Raw genomic sequence first — 18427 nt, 5'->3', positions numbered from 1 at the left:
TATACTTCAAAAACACTTAATTAACTGTAAAATACTTTCAGACATTGTGAACGGTGCTTCATGAATGCAAGTCTTTCTGTCAAGGGGAAGAAGGCCCTGAACCTTCTTATCAATTATTAATCCTGCTTGAAGATGCTGTCAATTCTGACTATGATCTTACATAATTTACTACAACATCTGAGAGATGCAATTGCACACCACACAGCTTTCACCTGAATGGGAGAGCAGTAGCTATAGACAGGCAAAATGTACAAGACACTGCCCATGCATCATAAAACAGCCTGGACATTGTCCAATGTACAGTTTTAGTTTTCTAAAGTTTCCTAGATTCTAGAAAATTTGGAAAATAGTGAACACACTATTAATGTAAGAAAGGAGACACAAAATAGTAAACTGCAAACCAGTTGGAATTACATTTGCCATAGAGAAAATGCTGGAATTATTTAGTGTTAAATCAGTTTTAGTTGGGTGCTTATACAATCTTACTGGATTCAGGCGGAGCCAATATGGTTTTGTAAAAATGAAATGTTTTAACTAATTTAATAGAGTTATTTGAGGAAGTAACAAGCAACAGAGATAAAGCGAACCTGTGGCTGTTCAGTACTTCGATTTGATTTGTGGAAAACAAGGCGCCAGACAGCTCATGGTATAAGGGTTAACACATTAGCATGGATAGAGGATTGGTTGTCAAACAGGGAATAGAGTCCGAGTAAATAAAATTGTTTTCTGGGTGGGTGGATGTAACAAATAGACTACCACATGAATCAATGCTGAGGCCTCAATTTTGCAGATTATGCATCTGTCGGTAGGAAAGTACGTTTTGAGGAGGACTTTTTTTGTGAAGAGAGGGAGATAGAGAAAGCGAGTAAGCAAAAAATTGACAAATGTGAGAAACGTGAACTTTCCACTTTCGCAAGAAGAACTTAAAAATGTTATTTAAATACACAGAATTTGCAGAATTCTGAGATATAAATGGACTTGCGTGCCCTGGTATATGAATCACAAACTGTTGGAATGAAGGCACATTAAGCGATTAGGAAGGCAAATTCGATGATGTCACGTCGCAAAAAAACATGTAACATAAAAGTTGGCAAGTTTTGCCGCAGTCGTACGGGACTTTATTGAGACTGAATCTAGTCTGGGTTTCCTTGTTCGAGAAAGGACGAAATTTCATCAGAAGCAGTTCAGAGATGTATCAGTACACTGAGTACGAGGACAAGGTCTTATGAGGAAAGGTTGGACAGGTAGGAATTATGTCCATAGGAATTTGGAAAACTGTTACTGAAACATTTAATATTCTGAGGAGGGTTGATGGGGTGGATACTGAAAAGATGTTTCCACTTTTAGGAAATGCGAGAACGAGAGGACATTTTTTTTAAAAAAAGGGATCTCCGATTTAGGGTGGAAGCAGGGAGATTTTTTTCTTCTCAAAGGGGGCCTTGAGTTTATGGAATTCTCTCCGTCAGACCGCAAGAGAGGGATATTTATTTTTTCAAAAAAAAACATAAATGGTTTGATTTCTGCCTAATAAGGGAGTCAAAGGGCACACGGATCGGCTGGGGAAATGCAGTTCAGATCAAACACAATTTTATCAAATGGTGAAGCAGATTCGAGGGTCCGAATGGCCTACTTCTGCTCCTAAATCATATGTAGGACAGTGCCCTGAAAATACCTACTTTGTCGGCCACTGACCAGACAATACACACAGGACAGGACACTGGCATAACAAAGGACACGGTTCATAGTGCAGGAATCGCTCTGGGCACTGCCCACATTACAGCACACTGTCGGGCTACTGCTAATCTTTGGACACGCCCTCTTCAAAGCATTTCCTTTTCCTGGAGATTACCCGAGATATTCCATTTGCGTTAAAATGATGTTTTCCGAAAGAAGTCTAAACTCTGGATTCACTTCAGTGGGGCCACGAGTCCCGCCTGAAGGACAGAAACAAGAGAACCTCATACTTTGGTGTAAAATTACCCTCAGGTCATAAGTTAGTAATGATACTCGATTTCCCGGTTAAAACAACGACTTAAACATTGACATGAGCCGTTAGAAATAGAGACTAGTTTTACAGGACGTTGCATCTCCCGCGGCTTCGCGTTGATAATATAAAGAAGGAAAATCTAGCAAACCAGCAGTAAATATTTGCATCTCAGAATGAAGCGGGTAATGGTCGGGTATGTTAGCACAAAGTTGGCATCATTCCATTTTGAAAAGCTGTAGTCTGTGCTAATATGGAGGTAATAAATGAGCTGACTCGGCGCCACTTGTGCAGTTTGCAAAGTGGGGCCAGTCTGAAAGTGGAGACTGAAAGCAAGTTTCCTTTCTGCTCCACTAGCGCATCACTGCCTAGTTACATAGGAGGCAAATCATACCTATCCCCACAATGACCGTGGAACAACGCGGCAGGCAATTCGAGGGAGTGCTCATATGTTTGTTTAATCTGTTGTTAAATTTGAAGATGTCAATTTAGTAAACGAGTTGTGCCGGAATAAGATGAGCGTGGCCCAATCTGTCAGTCAGGAACGGTAATTGGTCTCTTGGAACGGCCCAAAAGTCTTCCATTAGAAGATTCCATTGTTCAACACCTTAAGTATAACTGAAACAATTTATTCCTTGACCCGATACGCAATTTCTTTTTAACCTTTTGATAAGTGTTACTTTAGCTAAAAACTGGTAACTCAAGTTCAGGTTTTGGTGTCTGATTTTACTTCTAACACTGGCAATCATTAAATTTATCGAACATTTTAGTTATAATCGTACATGTACTTCTTGTTGACTCTACCTCCTCAGGCATCATCACCCCAAGCAACTACCCACACCTCTTTCTCCGTCTCTCTCACACACAGGGCCCTCTATACAAATAATCAAAAGGTTTCAGGACACCTCCTGCTGAATGAAAGTGACCGCCAAGTGGGAAATAATTAAATATCACGTTTGTTCATAATCACTCATATAGATATAATAGAAACACTTTTCAACCGAGAAACCAACAGGGTTAAATTTACATATGATTAGGAGTGTATTGGTAAGGAACCTTTTGAACACTTTGTCAACGGATCCATCATCTCTCTGTGGAATGGGACCGGTTTAAATGGTATGTTGAAATTCGTCTCGAGCTTTCTGGGTGTTTCCAACATCACAGGGGACGGTGGCTTATGTTCAGTGGCTTTCTTTGGAGAAGGGCAAGCCACTCTGGGTGGAATTGTCTGGAAACTGCCGCCTTGCAGCGGCGAGAGGAACAGTTTTGGATCGCGGGCCCTGATGAATACGCTGATTTTCTTCAGCGTAAAGTTTCTGAGTTTAAAAATGCAATGTTTGGAAATGGAGGCGGAGAAGTGTGACCTCTCTGATCCTGTTCTCCAAACAATTCCCCAGCTCCACCACAATCCTTTATTTTAACTCACAAACTAAAATCCTCTTTACACCCAAATTTTAACTTAATCCAAAATCTGGTTTCCAGCATCTGCAGTCATTGTTTTTGCCCACATTTTAACTGTCTGCCAACACCGTTCATTGCGTGGCCATTAAGAAGATCTCCGCCCATTGGATGACAGGTTATCGCCACTCTGAACAATCTCCTTCTATCCAACTCCACGCTTTCAGTCTCAGGGCAACAGACTGTATTCTGAACAGTCATCTGAAACTCGCTTCACTTTCTCTTCACTTTCCACTGGGATTTAGGACAGAAAATTGTTTACTCTCGCAATGTTGTCAACACACAAAGAATTAAGAGTTTACATAACTATCTAACTAAGTCGCCTTTAAAGTATAATCGTAGCTTGCGGTTCCCACCTACGACGCACCGCATTGACACTGAAGCTCAGGAGAAAAGTGGGCCGTGAATAAATTATTTGAGAGGCATACTTGACAAAGCAACGCCTGAACAAAAAGCAATAATCTAATTTTTACCGGAACGGTTTCTCTGACCATACCACACTCCGCAACCACACCAGACAACATCCTTCACTAAAGGATGGAGTACATCTCAAGGAAACTTGTTTAATGCATCTTATCTACAGGATCAACGTTCACGGCACTTGAAAATATTCATTAAATAGTTTCTATGTAAATAGTTTTTATATAAGAAAACATTGAAAGTGTAAAATATAAACTTTTACATGTCCTCGTGGTTCATAAATCAAACTAAGTCACGGTGCGAGGAAAGGAGAGAAGCAGTATAATATCTGTTTGACCAGAACTAATAATTTAGGATAAGGATCATATATCTGTGAGTCAATAACTACATCAGTGATACCTAACAATAATATATAGCACCACAGAAATGGAAGCGGGCAACAGTCTCTTAGCTCCTACACCAATTTTTAATATAAATTCTATGTTTAGCTAACTCATTCAAAGGAGTAAATTCAACATGTGAAGGAAAATGTAATTGGAAATCGAAAGGCTTCCTTTCTCAGACACGGACAATGCAGGGACTGAATAACAGCTCCCAGCAGCCCAAATGTATGAGAGAATCTAGTGTCCTTTGAGACTTGGCCTGTTTCTATTTGAAGAATTCTTAACAATAAGCCTCCAAACACGCTTTATTTACACACTTGCTTCACGATTATCAGTCATTCGCAAAATCCTAAGTTTAAAGATCTGAATGGCAAAAGACCGGACACATTTGGTGCAGATTCGGCTTGTTACAACAAGCCGCGAGCGTTAGCTACAAGTGTCGCTGTGTTTGTTGTAAATTTGCTAATTAATCGAAAAGTGACACATCCAACTGCACATGAGATACCAAGACCTTCTTTACTGAAAAAAGAGACATGTGTGGTAATGAAGCGAAACTGAGCAACAACCGGGCGGAACTTGGGAGTTAATACAATCCTCCTTATATCAGACTCAAAACGTTAACACTTTATCTCTCCACAGATACTGCCAGACTGCAGAGTTTCGACAGCATCTTCCGAATTTATTAAGATCATTCTATTATCAGCTATTGTAAAGCTTGTAAAAGACCTCTAAGGTATTTGTGGTTTGGTTGTAACTAGCATTTGTTACAACCTACGATGCGACTGAACTTAACAAGCAATTAACTTGCTCTGTGCAGCATTCGTTACATTAATCCGAATTTAAGATTTGAAAACAGTTATGTCAAACTTTGTACATGTTTTAAATTTTAAAGAATACTCAAATATAACCGGCTGATTCCTGGTTCTGTTAAAGAAAGTTTGGTAAATTGTTCATGTTGTTAGCTTTTTTGTTGGAAACGCGGTTTGAACAATAGTTTGATGGCTGGCAAGATCCATGAAATACGCCAGTATTTTCAAACCACGTGCATTTTGACTCCGTTGTGATTAGTCAATAGTCGGGATAGAGATTTCTAAAACTTCTCTCATGGGATGTTTCTCTCTCTCTCTCTCTCTCTGCATCAAGTTCCGGTTGGTGAATTCTGAAAGAGGACAAAACACGAGTAGAAAACCTCTCCTTGCGCCTTCCCTTTCTACAGAAAGTTTGATCCATTTATCCGCATCGCACTCTCCTTTTTATTTAAATCGATGTGTTGTCATTGCAGATAACCGAGAAACCTCCCGAATGAAACATTTGCATACTTCTAACCTACTGCCCTTCGCAAGCCCACTGCAGGTCAAAACACCCCATCAGAAGCCTCAGTGAAAAGGAGACATTTCCCGCGTTCAGAAAGTCCGGATAATTCTGTTCTACCTTGTATATGAGGGACTGCGTTTGATTCCGAAACCGACTGAACTCTGCAAGCGTTACATTTAAATGACCATTTAAAGTCAAATAAAAGTATTACCAAAAAAAAATGGTTCTAGTTAAGTAATAAATGTATGTGGGAGCGAAATAGATGTGGGAAACGAGGCTGCGCTGTGTTTAATACAGCCACCGAGTTTAAATTTCATCGCCGTTAAGCATTGCACTACCCAAGCGTAACGGTTCGTATTTATACAAGCCCTTTAGTGATTCAAACTATCAGCCCTGTCATTTCAATTCTAATCATTCACGGGATTAGGTCGCTCTGTGCAAACTTTCTCAGCCCAGAGGAGCAGGTTTTGTTAGTTATTGTCCAGGGAATTAAATCCACAGTAAATACACCACGACCGGCTTCCAAATGCCACTTTTCATGAGTAAAGAATATTGCCTGAAAACAACTCCATGAAATAAATCAGGGAAAGTATAAATGCAAGTTACGTACAACGTCTTTTTTTTTGTAAAAATTTATTATTTTAACGGACTTGTTTTGAGCCACGCAAACAGTCGGTCTGTTCAGAAAAGTATTAGTAAACTATTTACATCGGCTGCCGGTTAATCCGCGGTTCAATTTTAGAATAAAAATGACCTAATTCTCTCTATGACTGACAGGAAATCTCACAAGCGAAAAAAAAGGGAAAGTGTTTCATATACAGAAACTCACATGAGGCACACACCTGCAACTAAAGGCAGTTCAGACGCCTTAGAAATTAAGTTGAAAGTCCTGTTTCTTGCTTTTTCGTAATCTCGAAGAGTTCCCTTAGTGTGTGCGAGGGGAAGGGAGGGGAATTTCAGATTATTCCGTGGGGAGCACTAGTGGAGTGTATGTAAACAGCGCGAGGGCGCAATTTGGGCAAATTCCAACAGTTGACATTTAATATAGCCATTCATCTCAACTGTCTGATAAATACTGTACAAAAAGAGAAACCCTCGGTGAATAAAACATTTACATTCTTTTTAAAATGTTATGTGCGCTAGCTTCAGAACCAGTAACTTCTGAGAGTTCCCACAACGAACGACTTTACCTCTTTTTTTTTACAAGTACATCAAAAAGAAAAGCAAATTGCCGAGAGTTGGGATTTCACATGTGAGTTAGTGGGATGGTCCCGTTAACAGCCGTGCTGGGGCTCTGGTAGTGTTGAGCCAGAGGGAGCAGTCTGTTCTGGGATGGGTCCCCGGCTTCTCCGCCAGTCGGTAAATACATGCTGATCATCTCTCTCAGGTCCCCGGAGCAAGGGGGTCGGGAGTGCGAGCTGACCGGCGGACTGGGGGACGGTTCCGACTTGACCATCGAGCCCAGGGAGAGGCTGGCAGCTCCCTGGTGGCTGTAACCGGACGGGATGGGGCTGTAGGAGGGCGAGCCGCTCATGTAGCCCTGTGTACCGATGGGGCTGTACTGGAGGGACATGTCGTAGCGGTGCAGCTGCTGCGGGTGGTGGTGGTGGTGGTGATGGTGGTGGTGACCCGGTGTCCCACCGGCGCCATTGCCGCCGGCGGCGCCCCCTCCTCCGCCGCCGCCCGCAGCCGCCGCTCCTCCCGCAGCCGCCGCTAGCGCCGGGTGCTGGCTGTAAGCGAGGGGGTCCTGCATCATGACCGCCGCCGCTGCCGCCGCCGCCGCCGCCGAGCCCGGGTAAGCGCCGTTCGCCCAGCCGTTCATGTGAGCGTAGGCGCCCGCTCCGTCCAGCCGCTGGTTCAAGCCCGGGGGAGAGCTCAGAGCCCCGGGGCCAGGGGAGAGTAAGCCGGCGGGCAGCGAGTACTTGTCCTTCTTGAGGAGGGTCTTGGTCTTGCGGCGGGGCCGGTATTTATAATCCGGGTGCTCCTTCATGTGCAGCGCCCGCAGCCTCTTGGCCTCGTCGATGAACGGGCGCTTCTCCGCCTCAGACATGAGTTTCCACTCCGCCCCCAGACGCTTGCTGATCTCCGAGTTGTGCATCTTCGGATTTTCCTGAGCCATCTTGCGGCGCTGACCCCGGGACCACACCATGAAGGCGTTCATCGGCCGCTTGACCCGCTCGCCGCTCACTTTGCCGTTGGTGCCGCCCGCGGGCACCGGGGTGCCGTTACCGGCGGCACTGACCGGGTGGCCCGGGCTCTGCAGCTCGCCCTCCATCATCAGGCTGTACATTCAAGCGGCGCCCGGTTCCCGGGGAGTGGGGTGGGGAGGGTGGGAACAGCAGTCTGGCCAGGAAGGAAGTGGTGGGGGGAGGGAAGGAAGCAGCCGGTGCTGGGGCAACTCCCCGGTCCTTTAGCCCACACCAACTTCCCCACCTTGCCCCCCTCCCCCCGCCCCCGCCAGCCGTTAGAGTCGGAGATCAGACTTCTCCAACCAGAGACTGGGCACGGGCACCCGAGACCCAGCCGCTTACACAGGGGGCTGCAGACTCATTCGGTTTAAAACCCGTTGGGATTCGGTGCAAAGTTGTTCGGTGCCGAGTTTCTCGGTTTAGACACGGGGAGGAGTTGCTCAGTGTTGATTCGGTGCAAAGTTGTATAGGTTTAGAATCGGCGCAGAGTTGCTCGATTTAGATTCGGTGCAGAGTTGCTCAGGTTTAGAATCGGTGCAGAGTTGCTCGGTTTAGAATCGGTGCAGAGTTCCTCGGGTTCAGATTCGGTGCAGAGATGCTCGGTTTACATTCGGTGCAGAGTTCCTCGGGTTCAGATTCGGTGCAGAGTTGCTCAGGTTCAGATTCGGTGCAGAGTTGCTCAGGTTCAGATTCGGTGCAGAGTTCCTCAGGTTTGAAGCCAGTTGTGCCCAGAGTTATTTGTCTCTGGCTTCCATGTGGGGTGAAGCTGGGGAAGAGAAAGGGCCCGGGGGATGGAGATTGACAGCCGTTAAATGAGTTTACAGGAGCCAATGGGCTGGAGCTCTGGGTGAGGTTTACTTGTATAGCAGTGACGTCGGCGGGGTGAGAGCGGCATTAATTAGGCAAATTAGGGGGCGGGGCCAATGCCAGAGCTGTCAGGATGGTTTTGGGATGGTGGATCTCCCCATGCACCTTCCCCGCGACCCCATGCCTGAGATCCCTTCAGCACCTTGCACAGGCGAGTTTTAAGCCCTTGCCGAGGTAGCCACTGTGCATCTCGCTGACAGTGGTGGTCCAGCCTGCAGCAGATGTCCAGTTTTCACTCAGCTGGTCCCTTGCTAAAGCTTGACCCGCGCTTTTGAAGGGTTGACAGTAACGTTGAATTTCAGAATCACGGGGCACAGCTCTCTTCCGAACAGGAAATTAGGGAGACTCTTGTCTCCCAAGTTGTTGGCCCCTCTACCCAGTGCATCGTGTTGTTTGCAGTGAGGCCAGCATTCAATCCGCACGCTGCCACTTTGCTGAAGCCCCAAGAGAGACTGCCGCCCACCCCACCCCCCGGCCACCCCTCGCGCTGTGCTCGATCGCCTCCAACAGGTGTCGTTGCCTGGCGGCTGTTTGACTGACAGCTGCGACTCGGCATCTCCCGGGCCCGGGATCCTGGGAGCTGCCTGTCAATCATCGCGGGGGGGGGGGGGGGGGGGGGGGAAGGGAGCCTGGACGGCTACTAACTCGTCCATCTGCTCGGCCGATTCTGAACCAGCCCCGGAGTACCCAAGAAATAATGCACAATCCGCAGCAAGTAGTTCGATTCGGCAACACAGAATCCCCGCTTTAAATCGGTTTTCACGTATCAATGGGCCCAAATTATTCATGCAAGGAATTAACAAAATGATTAGGTTTGGTGTTACATCTCGCCGCCTACAAACCCTGTATAAACCTTGAAAAAGCTAAATAATACAATAACTGATTACTAGAACTGCGCGTTTTTGATTCAGCTTCGATCAGACCAATTTCACAGCTAGGGTTCGTTATAAACTAATAGGAGAGAATTTAATACAGACCTTGTGGGGATTAAAATTACATTTGGAAGACGAAACAGATTTCCCGTATAATGGCCTTAATGTTATATTTGACTTGTCATGAGTCATGTTGGTATTAGTAAAAGGTAAATTGCTAAAACAGGTTTTGCTCACGACAAGTAATGTATTTTTTTCTCTCAGTGACTGCTTTGTGCTATTGTTAGAACAGAACTCGGTGATCATAAAGCAAAGAGCAGGACTTCGTTATGCCAGAGTGTGCACAGAGGTCAGAAGGGGTGATAACCATGTGGCGAGGGCTCAGTGTGTTGGCTATCTGTCTGAACTTGCTCAGGCCGTTACTTACAATGTATGGGGGCCTAGAATCGAGGGGGGATGGTTATATTTCTCTCCCAAGTAACCATTTGGGTAGACGTAGAACTGTACAATGAAAGTGGAAATAATTCAAGCAACCCCATGGTCAACAGTTTATAAATCAGTTATTCTGGGTGGTAGAGGGGAAGGGCGGGAGCAGGAACTCCCACTGTGCCGTGTTATGTCGGTAATTGGGCCCTTTAGAGTCCAGTAAATGGCCTTTAAACAAATTAAGCCGCTTGCAGAAGTTTTTCAACTTTGAGCGTCTGTGAATAATCACCATTGAAACGGACTTTGTTTGTGCCACCATCCAACCCAGCGCCATCCGAAACGGGTTAAATGAACTGCCAAGAATTTAAGGGAAATCCAATTAGTTAGCAGAATCATATCTAGGCGTAAGCAATTTGCTTGCACGAGGAGGCTGGTTATTAAAGAGAAGATAAATAATTCGATAAGGGAGATTCGAATGGAATTGGCTTTTGTGAAATCCTATGCTGGAAAGCAGATGTCCATCGCCGTCTGCTGGCGGTAGACACCGGCTGGAGCTTCCTGAGAGAAGGCACGAATAAACGGGAGATCGATTCTAATGAGCTTCTTTTATACTTCGCTCAGTTTAACCCCGCACCGCGTCACCATTCTCTCTACATGCTATTACCATTCTCGGCAACAATGTTACAGTCCGTGCATTTGAACAGAAACGAATTCGTACAACACAACATTCTTGCCCGAAACGTCGTTATAAGTGACATCAGAAACAGAGCCCACCACAATGGACAGTGCCGTTATGTAAAGACACTTCAGAAAGGGGGATGGGGTGTATGAAAGTGAATTGTGACATTTCTTTTGAACACAGGCTTCACATAGAGTAACAAATAATTTCATACTGCTTGACTAATTATTTCTTGTATGCGACATCAATAATCTATAAAACATCTACAACTTTTACGTGCTTTTAAATAAAGGTTATACAAATTTTAGGGGGAAAAAAAAGCCCTGGGAATAGGAAATGTAGGTATTCTGAACGCTAAATCAATTAATTTGGATTCCGAGTCAAAGCCAGCGAGAAAGAAGAGATGGCGCCGTAAGCCATACTCACGCATATCATTCAAATTTCACAGATGACCTGCCCTGAAAACCTCAATCAGCTTCTAATTGAGGGGAAACAAAATATTGCTTCCTACACTAGGACTAACGATTTAATCATTATATGATACATTATAGCTTTTAATTAGGCTAATGCTGATACTGTATGGGAAAAGATAATTCAATACAGTTCTTGATGAATTCTATAATTGGGTTAACAACCGAGCAGTGGGAACACGTCAATATTCAAGCTGCGTAACCACTAGATTCAATAAAAAGGAAAAGGTTAGTTACACAGCACAAAAGGAACGGGGAAACTAGACACACAAACCGAACACGAATATATGCAGCGATATACACAGCTTGGTTAGCACATATTTGGCAACGCATTCGACCCAGATGCCAGCATTTTTAAAAATCAATATGTGGATATTTTTACTTAGTTTTCAGCCCGTACTGAATTTGGCGCAACAACGCAAATGCAGTAACCTAGTGTCTTAACCTCCTCTGGTCATTTTCCAAATATGCAGACCATCACTGGACCGATTGCCAATGCTAAATTAAAGGTAAAACGAATAACTAATAATGGGCTATAAAATATTGGTATCATCCCTAATGCACACTGTTTAATATTGTTAGCTATCAGAGACTTATAAAACATTGTGTGCCAGTCTATAACTGCATCTTAACATTTCAAAGGTTCTATGGTAGAATTATATCTTATTGTCTCTCAATCGATTAACCATCGTTTAAAATAATAGTGGAATTTGGTTCCCAGTTCCGAACAATACCTTTGCTTAATTAATTTAAAATGCAGATGAAAATGTGAATAGTTTCGTAAGCAGAGAGCGTGATTAAAGAACGCTACAGCATAATGAGACGGCCTGATGTGTTCCTGAGGGTAAAAGACACAAAGACATCATTCAGACCCAGGTGCCTGGGAACTGACAGCTCCCTTTACGGGATCACAGTGACTGTGAGATAAAACACAACTTTTAGATAACAGCACTTGGGATTTTCAGTGATTAAAAGCAATTTGATGTCAAAACTGACATGAGTATGTCAGCTGAAATAGGACATCCCAATCCACTCTCCAGAAACGGCATCGTACAACTCCGGTTTTACAATTAAAGTTCGCGATGGCTTCATCTGTGTGTTTCATAAAACAAAGCGCAAGGACATTTACAATATCTCAAGACAAAGTGTTAAAACTACCATAAGGCGGAGCCCGCTGGTGGAATTGGTTAGAATCAAATTGGGCTTCACAGGGATCTGAATCCGGAAGCTCACTTACTTCAACGTTATTTATCCTCAGTTTAGTAAGAATTGCTATCTCAATGCACGGATATCTGAGGTGTTTAAGTAAAGAGATCGTAATTGTTTTCAATTCTTCGGCCAAATAATCGCCTCCGTTTCATTAGAACCCACATTCACAGATGTATCTTAATTGATTGGGGCAGACCCGGTGTTAATGATTCAGAATATTTGAAGATAATGTCAAGTAGCATTTTAAACCACTTCAAATTCCACCATTCTCGATTCTATAAATAACGAATTAGAGATTACGGAAGGCCGTGAATTATTGTTTTGGCTTGATTTGATATTGGTGTTAATAGTTCGCAACAGCGGGAAAAAGTGAGGAATTAAAACGAGCACTCTTAAAAAAAAACCCTCATTTTCGTGTCGTTTATTTATTTCCCAAATGACACACAACTCGGTTACTTGCTGAACATTTCTGCCGTTAAGTAAGTCAGGCACGTTAGCGAGTAAAGCATGAAATAACTTCCAAACTTTGGGAATCATTGACGCGAGTAGTGGTTTACAGAATATTGGTGAACGTGACCTTTTAAGACACCTTTGCAGCAAATAAATTGTTACAACGACTGCTACTTTGGTTATCTTCATTAGGCGAAAATAAAATGCTGGTGGCAATTTGAATAATTTTATAAAAGTGTGATTGGAAGTTTTCACCGTTAAATTTTCTCATGAAATAAAATCGTTTATGGGTTATGGGCGTCGCTGGAATTTATAGCTTATCCCCCCAATTGCCCTTTTTGAGTGCAGTTAAGAATCAACTGCGTCGCGATGGCTCTGAAATTACATGTCGACCAGACTAGGGGGAGGCTAGCAGATTTCTTTCCCTAAGTTACATTAGTGAACCTCACTTTGTACGTATTGATCTTGACTTATCGAACTCCCAGTTAGGCTGACTGAGGATCGTCACATCTGAAATACCAAACACGGTGGTCAGTGGGATTAACTCTTACTGAAGCGAAGTAATATCGATGGACATCGGCAGGAGACCCGGTATCTGGTTAATTTATGTCAAGTATTAAGAAGTATTATTTATGAAAAACAAATACCATGGCATTCACTAATGGCGACATTTTATTAAGAAAATTGTATTCTTGAGCCTGATTCGGTGTTAATGCCTGTGTAGTCCCGTAGTTAGGGCAAGTCTTTATCCCAATGCCATAGCCAAGGCCATTGTCTGTCCCAGTGTTAGGGCCTATCACAATGCTATGTGCAAGGGTCAGTGGATGACCCAGCGTTTACGCCAGTTCTAATGTCGAGGAGTTATAATTCAGGTAAACCATGACCTATAGATCTTATAGACTTCGAAGTTCGTGGAACACATCAGCTTGTCCATATCAATCGGAGGAAAAAATGCTCTACTCCTGCACTAAGACTTTTTTTCTGTACCCAGTTTGTGGCTTTGTTCCTGGGCTTGCGTCAACTTGTTTTATTTTTAAACATTGTATAGTATTAAAAGTCTGCCTAGATGAATAAACATCAAATTTAACTACTTTCAAGTAGTTTTATGATAAAAGTCAATCGGTGTAATCGTGTGGATTTCATAAAGAGACATGCAATAAGTTATCAAAATACGGATGATGGTGACTTTGGCAATGAGTTCACATGGAATCGGATGGTGTGCATTTTTAATATGGACCAACAAAAAAAAATCACGAAAGCAAAACATGGTGAATGCTGGAAATCTGAAAATGGAAACAGATAATATGGAAATACGCAACACGCGTGGCAGCATCAATGGAGAAACAACAAATTCGGTTCTCCCACGTGTTAGCTGTGTTTCTCTCTGTACAAATTCTGCTCGGTATTTCTAGCGTTCCTGTTTTATTTAAACTAATAACTAGAGGTGAATTAAGCGCGTCGAGTTGATATCGGCTAAGTGTGATCGCTGCCCTCTTTAATCTGCTTGGTCAGTTAGTTGAGTTACAAAGCCCTCACGATCCGACTGTCGATTCTATTGGTTGGAAACATTTCTACAGCGCTTGCACTTCGATCGAAGCTGCACCGAATTGTTAAAGATAATTGCCGTCAGAAGACGGAAACGTGGGGGTTTCAAAGTTCCTCAAAGGTAAACTCACAGGATAGAGAGGCAGAAAAGTACAGGCGAACTATCCGAGTGGGGAAACCTTGGTCGTTGCAGTAGAAACCGATTATTATCGAGAAAGGCTGGGCGCATGTAAAATATATTTGGCCCAAGGTCCACCCACAGGTTGCGATTAGTGCCCACCCGAAATATATTGAATCAAGCATCAAGTCCAGCATACAGTTCATGTTCCCCTCAATGTGCCCAACACCGTCACACACGTCAACTACAGGAACGCATGCGCACGCACGCTTGTTTTTTGGGGGGTGCCATTTGTTGGTCAGACTTGAACGAGTGATTCAGGTTATATTATTTGCAATTCACCCCATTCATCTCCACCAAATCAGATTGATTGACCGTGTCACTAATTTTGCACTGCACGTGGTGAAACATAGTTCTATCGTCTCTTCCCAACTCCGTTCTGCCCAACCAGTCTCCAACCACCCTCGGTGCACTTTGGTCGGAATGTAACCTTAGTTTCCTCTTCCGATCACATTTTATGCTTTCTTTAAAAAAATAACTGATCGTTCAAATGCGCCGAACCGCATTGCCAACACCGCAGCGACTCTTGGGGAATCTCGATTCCCTAAGTGATTCCAATGTCATCCCTTTGGGATAGGAATCAATTAAGTTGGGGGGGGCGGGGGGGGGGAAACCGGAAGTACTTATTCACGATTTTTTTCAATGACATACGTAAATAGTCATTCGTGGATATATTTAATCAACCAGTCCAATACTGGCAACATTTTTAGAATCTTAATTTTGGCTCCATGAGGCCATTGTCGGAAATAACACTCAATCAGCTTTAGACATAGCTTAGTATTCAAAGTATAAGGAAATCTGTAATGTCAATGAAGTCTTGTACTCTGCGTTTGTCCTTGCACATGTTTTTAGATAATTCGCGAAAGCCCAAGTGCAAATATACACAAAGGTAAATGTGGTCTTAACCATATCTCTAGGTCTGGATTCAAGTTTACATGTCTGAACAGGTTGATTAAAATATTTGCATAAAGCTGCTTGTGTTTATGGATGTATGTGTGACAGTATATGAAGGGTATTTGCACCTGGTTTGTATATGTGAGTGGGAGGTTATGCGTTTGTGTACAATTTGTTTGTGGGTCTGTGCGTGTGAATCTGCGTGTGAGTTTCTGGACCTATGTGTAGGTATATTTGTGGAATAGGAATGCATGTCGTGTAAGTGTATGGAGTAGATATGTGTATTGGTGTAGGTGTTTGAGTTGGTATGTGTATAGTTGTATGTGTCTTTGTGTGCGATATAGGTATGCGTGTAGCTGTATGTTTATGTGTGGTGTAGGTATGTGTGTAGCTGTATATGTGCTTGTGTGTAGTGTAGGTATGTATATAGGTGTTTGCGACTTAGTTATGTGTGTAGCTGTATGTGTGTGCTGTAGCATATGTGCAGCTATGTATCTGTGTGTGATTTAGATATGTACATAGGTGTATGTGTTTTTGTGTGTGGTGTAGGTATGTATGTAATTTTATATGTGTTTGTGTAGATATGTGTAGCTGTATGCATGTATTGTATAGATATGGGTATAGGTGTGGTTGTAAAAGTGGTGTAGATACGCGTATATGTTTGTTTACTGTATATCTGTGTGCAGATGTGTTAAGTGTCCTATTTGTTTGCTGTGGAGATTTGTGCAGTTAGGTGAGTTGGTGTGAAATACGTGTGTGTGTGTCTATATGTATGGGTGTATCTGTTCATTAACATTTTTTGCCAAACTCTGCTAATAGTGCCCAAGATTAGAGTGGTGCTGGAGAAGCACAGCCGCACAGGCAGCATCCGAGGAGCAGAAAAATCGACGCTTCGGGTAAAAGCTTTTCAACAGGAAGCCCCGATGAAGGGCTTTTGCCCGAAACGTCGGTTTTTTTCCTGCTCCTCGGATGCTGCCTGTGCGGCTGTGCTTTTCCAGCACCGCTCTGAACTTGACTCTAACCTCCAGCATCTGAAGTACACACCTCCGCCTAATAGGGCCGAAGTCCTTTCCTATTGAAGACAAATGTGGGCCGTTCAGCTATGAAGCTGTTGACAGTAAAAGGTCATTAAGGACCAACTCACGGCCTGTTTGCTGAGATTCTGAATGACCGGACCTGTCCGACTATTGCTCGCGCTTGTGAGCCGCCAGTAGCGCAAACCTTTGCTAAAACATTAAACATCTCCCAAGCCAGACTACAGACCGGGAAATAATACAAGCCAGTCTCACTAAATTTTTAAAAAGTATCGGTATCAAATAATATTACCTCCAGTAGGGAATTTTAGTGAAATATTTGTTATAAAATTGATTGACCAAACTACGCGGACCACAGTTTTGGTTTAATGTGATAGTGTACATTTGAGGGGAACACTATCTTATTTATTGGCTATTGCAAACGGGGCTTTGTATCACTGAGATCATTTTCTTCCTTAAACTTGCCGACTTATGAAATAAATAAATGGGACTTACAACCACGCAATTTTTTTTCTAAATTTATAGCAATGATGATGAAGCCGTAAATATGCCAGTCAGCTCTAGTGCAAATGGGTGAGCAGTTTGATTGTCGGGTTGTGCTGTAAATTCTCGGAAGTTGTTAAAAAAAATGATGGGGATTTGCCTGCCCCAGCGCCCGGCCCCGGTTTTAGTGAACGCCTCAGCTGTCACCGTGACCGGCTGGTGTCCACAGACGCCTCGTCACGGTGTGAAGCCCCGTGAGGGAATCGATACAATAAAACGGAGTTTTAATGGGTTAATTGACTGGAACTGCTATCGTGTTAAAACACCTGTTCTGATAAGGAAATCAGCCAAACGTAATAACCTTTATCAATATTACACCTCGCCACCCCCCCCCCCCCCCAACCATCCTTACAGAGAGGGAACTTCAGTCACCATTTCTGCATATCGGGGAATAGGGTCAAAAGCCCCGGAGGGCAGAAAAGGAAGCCCGTGCGATCTGTTCCCCTCCCCAGCGGCGACCCACTGATGATTAAGTCCTCATTTTGTTTAATGGTCTGATAACTGATTTATGGCAGAGTGTCAATACTCTGCTGAAATTAGGAAGAGCGACCAGTAAAAAGCAACAGCAAACCGGCCGCCTGACTGGAAAACCTTGCGGCCGCTGTCTCAAATCTGGAAACGTTAGTTTTACCGTTCAGTTCCACTTGCAGTAACTTCTACACCGTCCAGTGCCAATAGCCATTGATAGGGACGGGTTCGGACACTACCTGGGGGACAGTTCACCCGCTCCCCTTTTCAGATAAACTGGAATAGCACGTTAACACTATATAAAAAAAATCACCTTTAAAACGCCTAATATTAAGATCGGCCATCGGTCACGATCTACCAAACAGAAACATTTTTAAATTTAGATTGGAAATGTGCCTCGACTTTATGTTCGGTGGCGAGAAGAAGCGGCCGAGCGAGCCGTTTGAGTTGAATCGATCCCCAGCGCAAACAAAGATGTTAGAGAGGAAAAAAAATTACTAAAATGTGTCAATACTCCCGATTGCAAAAAAATCTCAGTTTTAAACTCGGTTAATGGTTGTGACAATATAGTCGTGAGTCTAATTCAATAGCTGAACATAACAGTACAACGCGGCACTGTCCTTGAATTAAACAATATATTTGTTAGTTCATTACCAGCTGCAATCTCATTGATTCCATCCTTATTTTCAATAGGGCTGGAGTCGCAGAATTTAGTGCAAGAATAGTGATCATCGGCAGAATCAGCCCGTACAGACGTGCTACATTAATTATCAATATTTTAGCGAGAATTATAAACGGGTTCGACCCGTGTGAAGTTAGACTTACATTGACTGCCAGCTCCCTGTCTCCCATTTAGCAGAACCGCGCAGTCTGGGATGGCACTTTGTTCCCGAAATCTGCATCAAGAAATTTGGTTAAAAATCTAAATCGGCCTTGTTGTCACAATAGAACCTTTTTTCTTGTTTGCGAACTTATGAGACCTGCAAAAACCACAGGGTACAAATGTATATAGCGGCAGTACAGGAGCTAGATCCGGCATCTCTC

The 18427-nt window shown here is 43.5% G+C and overlaps 2 protein-coding genes across 5 annotated transcripts in view; both read right to left on the bottom strand.

Moving 5' to 3' along the window:
• LOC140481627 (uncharacterized) overlaps positions 1–18427 on the bottom strand; it is a 295437-nt gene that overhangs the window by 163390 nt on the left and 113620 nt on the right. The window contains exon 1 of one of the 4 annotated variants that reach the window (XM_072578120.1): positions 18209–18414. The exons of the other annotated variants lie outside the window; for them this stretch is intronic. Coding sequence (XP_072434221.1) covers positions 18209–18235 — 27 coding nt within the window. The 5' untranslated portion in view covers positions 18236–18414. Of the gene's footprint in view, positions 1–18208; positions 18415–18427 lie in introns of those variants that run through there. 4 annotated transcript variants of the gene reach the window in all.
• LOC140481626 (transcription factor Sox-1a-like) lies at positions 3834–9056 on the bottom strand. Its single transcript, XM_072578115.1, has 2 exons — positions 6750–9056; positions 3834–5404 (listed from the first exon to the last, which is right to left on the bottom strand). Exon 1 carries the CDS (start codon positions 7847–7849, stop codon positions 6806–6808), a length of 1044 nt encoding a protein of 347 aa, XP_072434216.1. The 5' UTR covers positions 7850–9056; the 3' UTR covers positions 3834–5404; positions 6750–6805.

This window comes from Chiloscyllium punctatum, chromosome 9, assembly GCF_047496795.1.
Source record: "Chiloscyllium punctatum isolate Juve2018m chromosome 9, sChiPun1.3, whole genome shotgun sequence".
Taxonomy (NCBI): Eukaryota; Metazoa; Chordata; class Chondrichthyes; order Orectolobiformes; family Hemiscylliidae; genus Chiloscyllium; species Chiloscyllium punctatum.
This window is presented reverse-complemented; position numbering and strand designations above follow the sequence as displayed.

Excerpts from the sequence above, each read along its gene's own strand:
- LOC140481626 (XM_072578115.1), bottom strand. The coding sequence starts at position 7,849 with ATGTACAGCCTGATGATGGAGGGCGAGCTGCAGAGCCCGGGCCACCCG.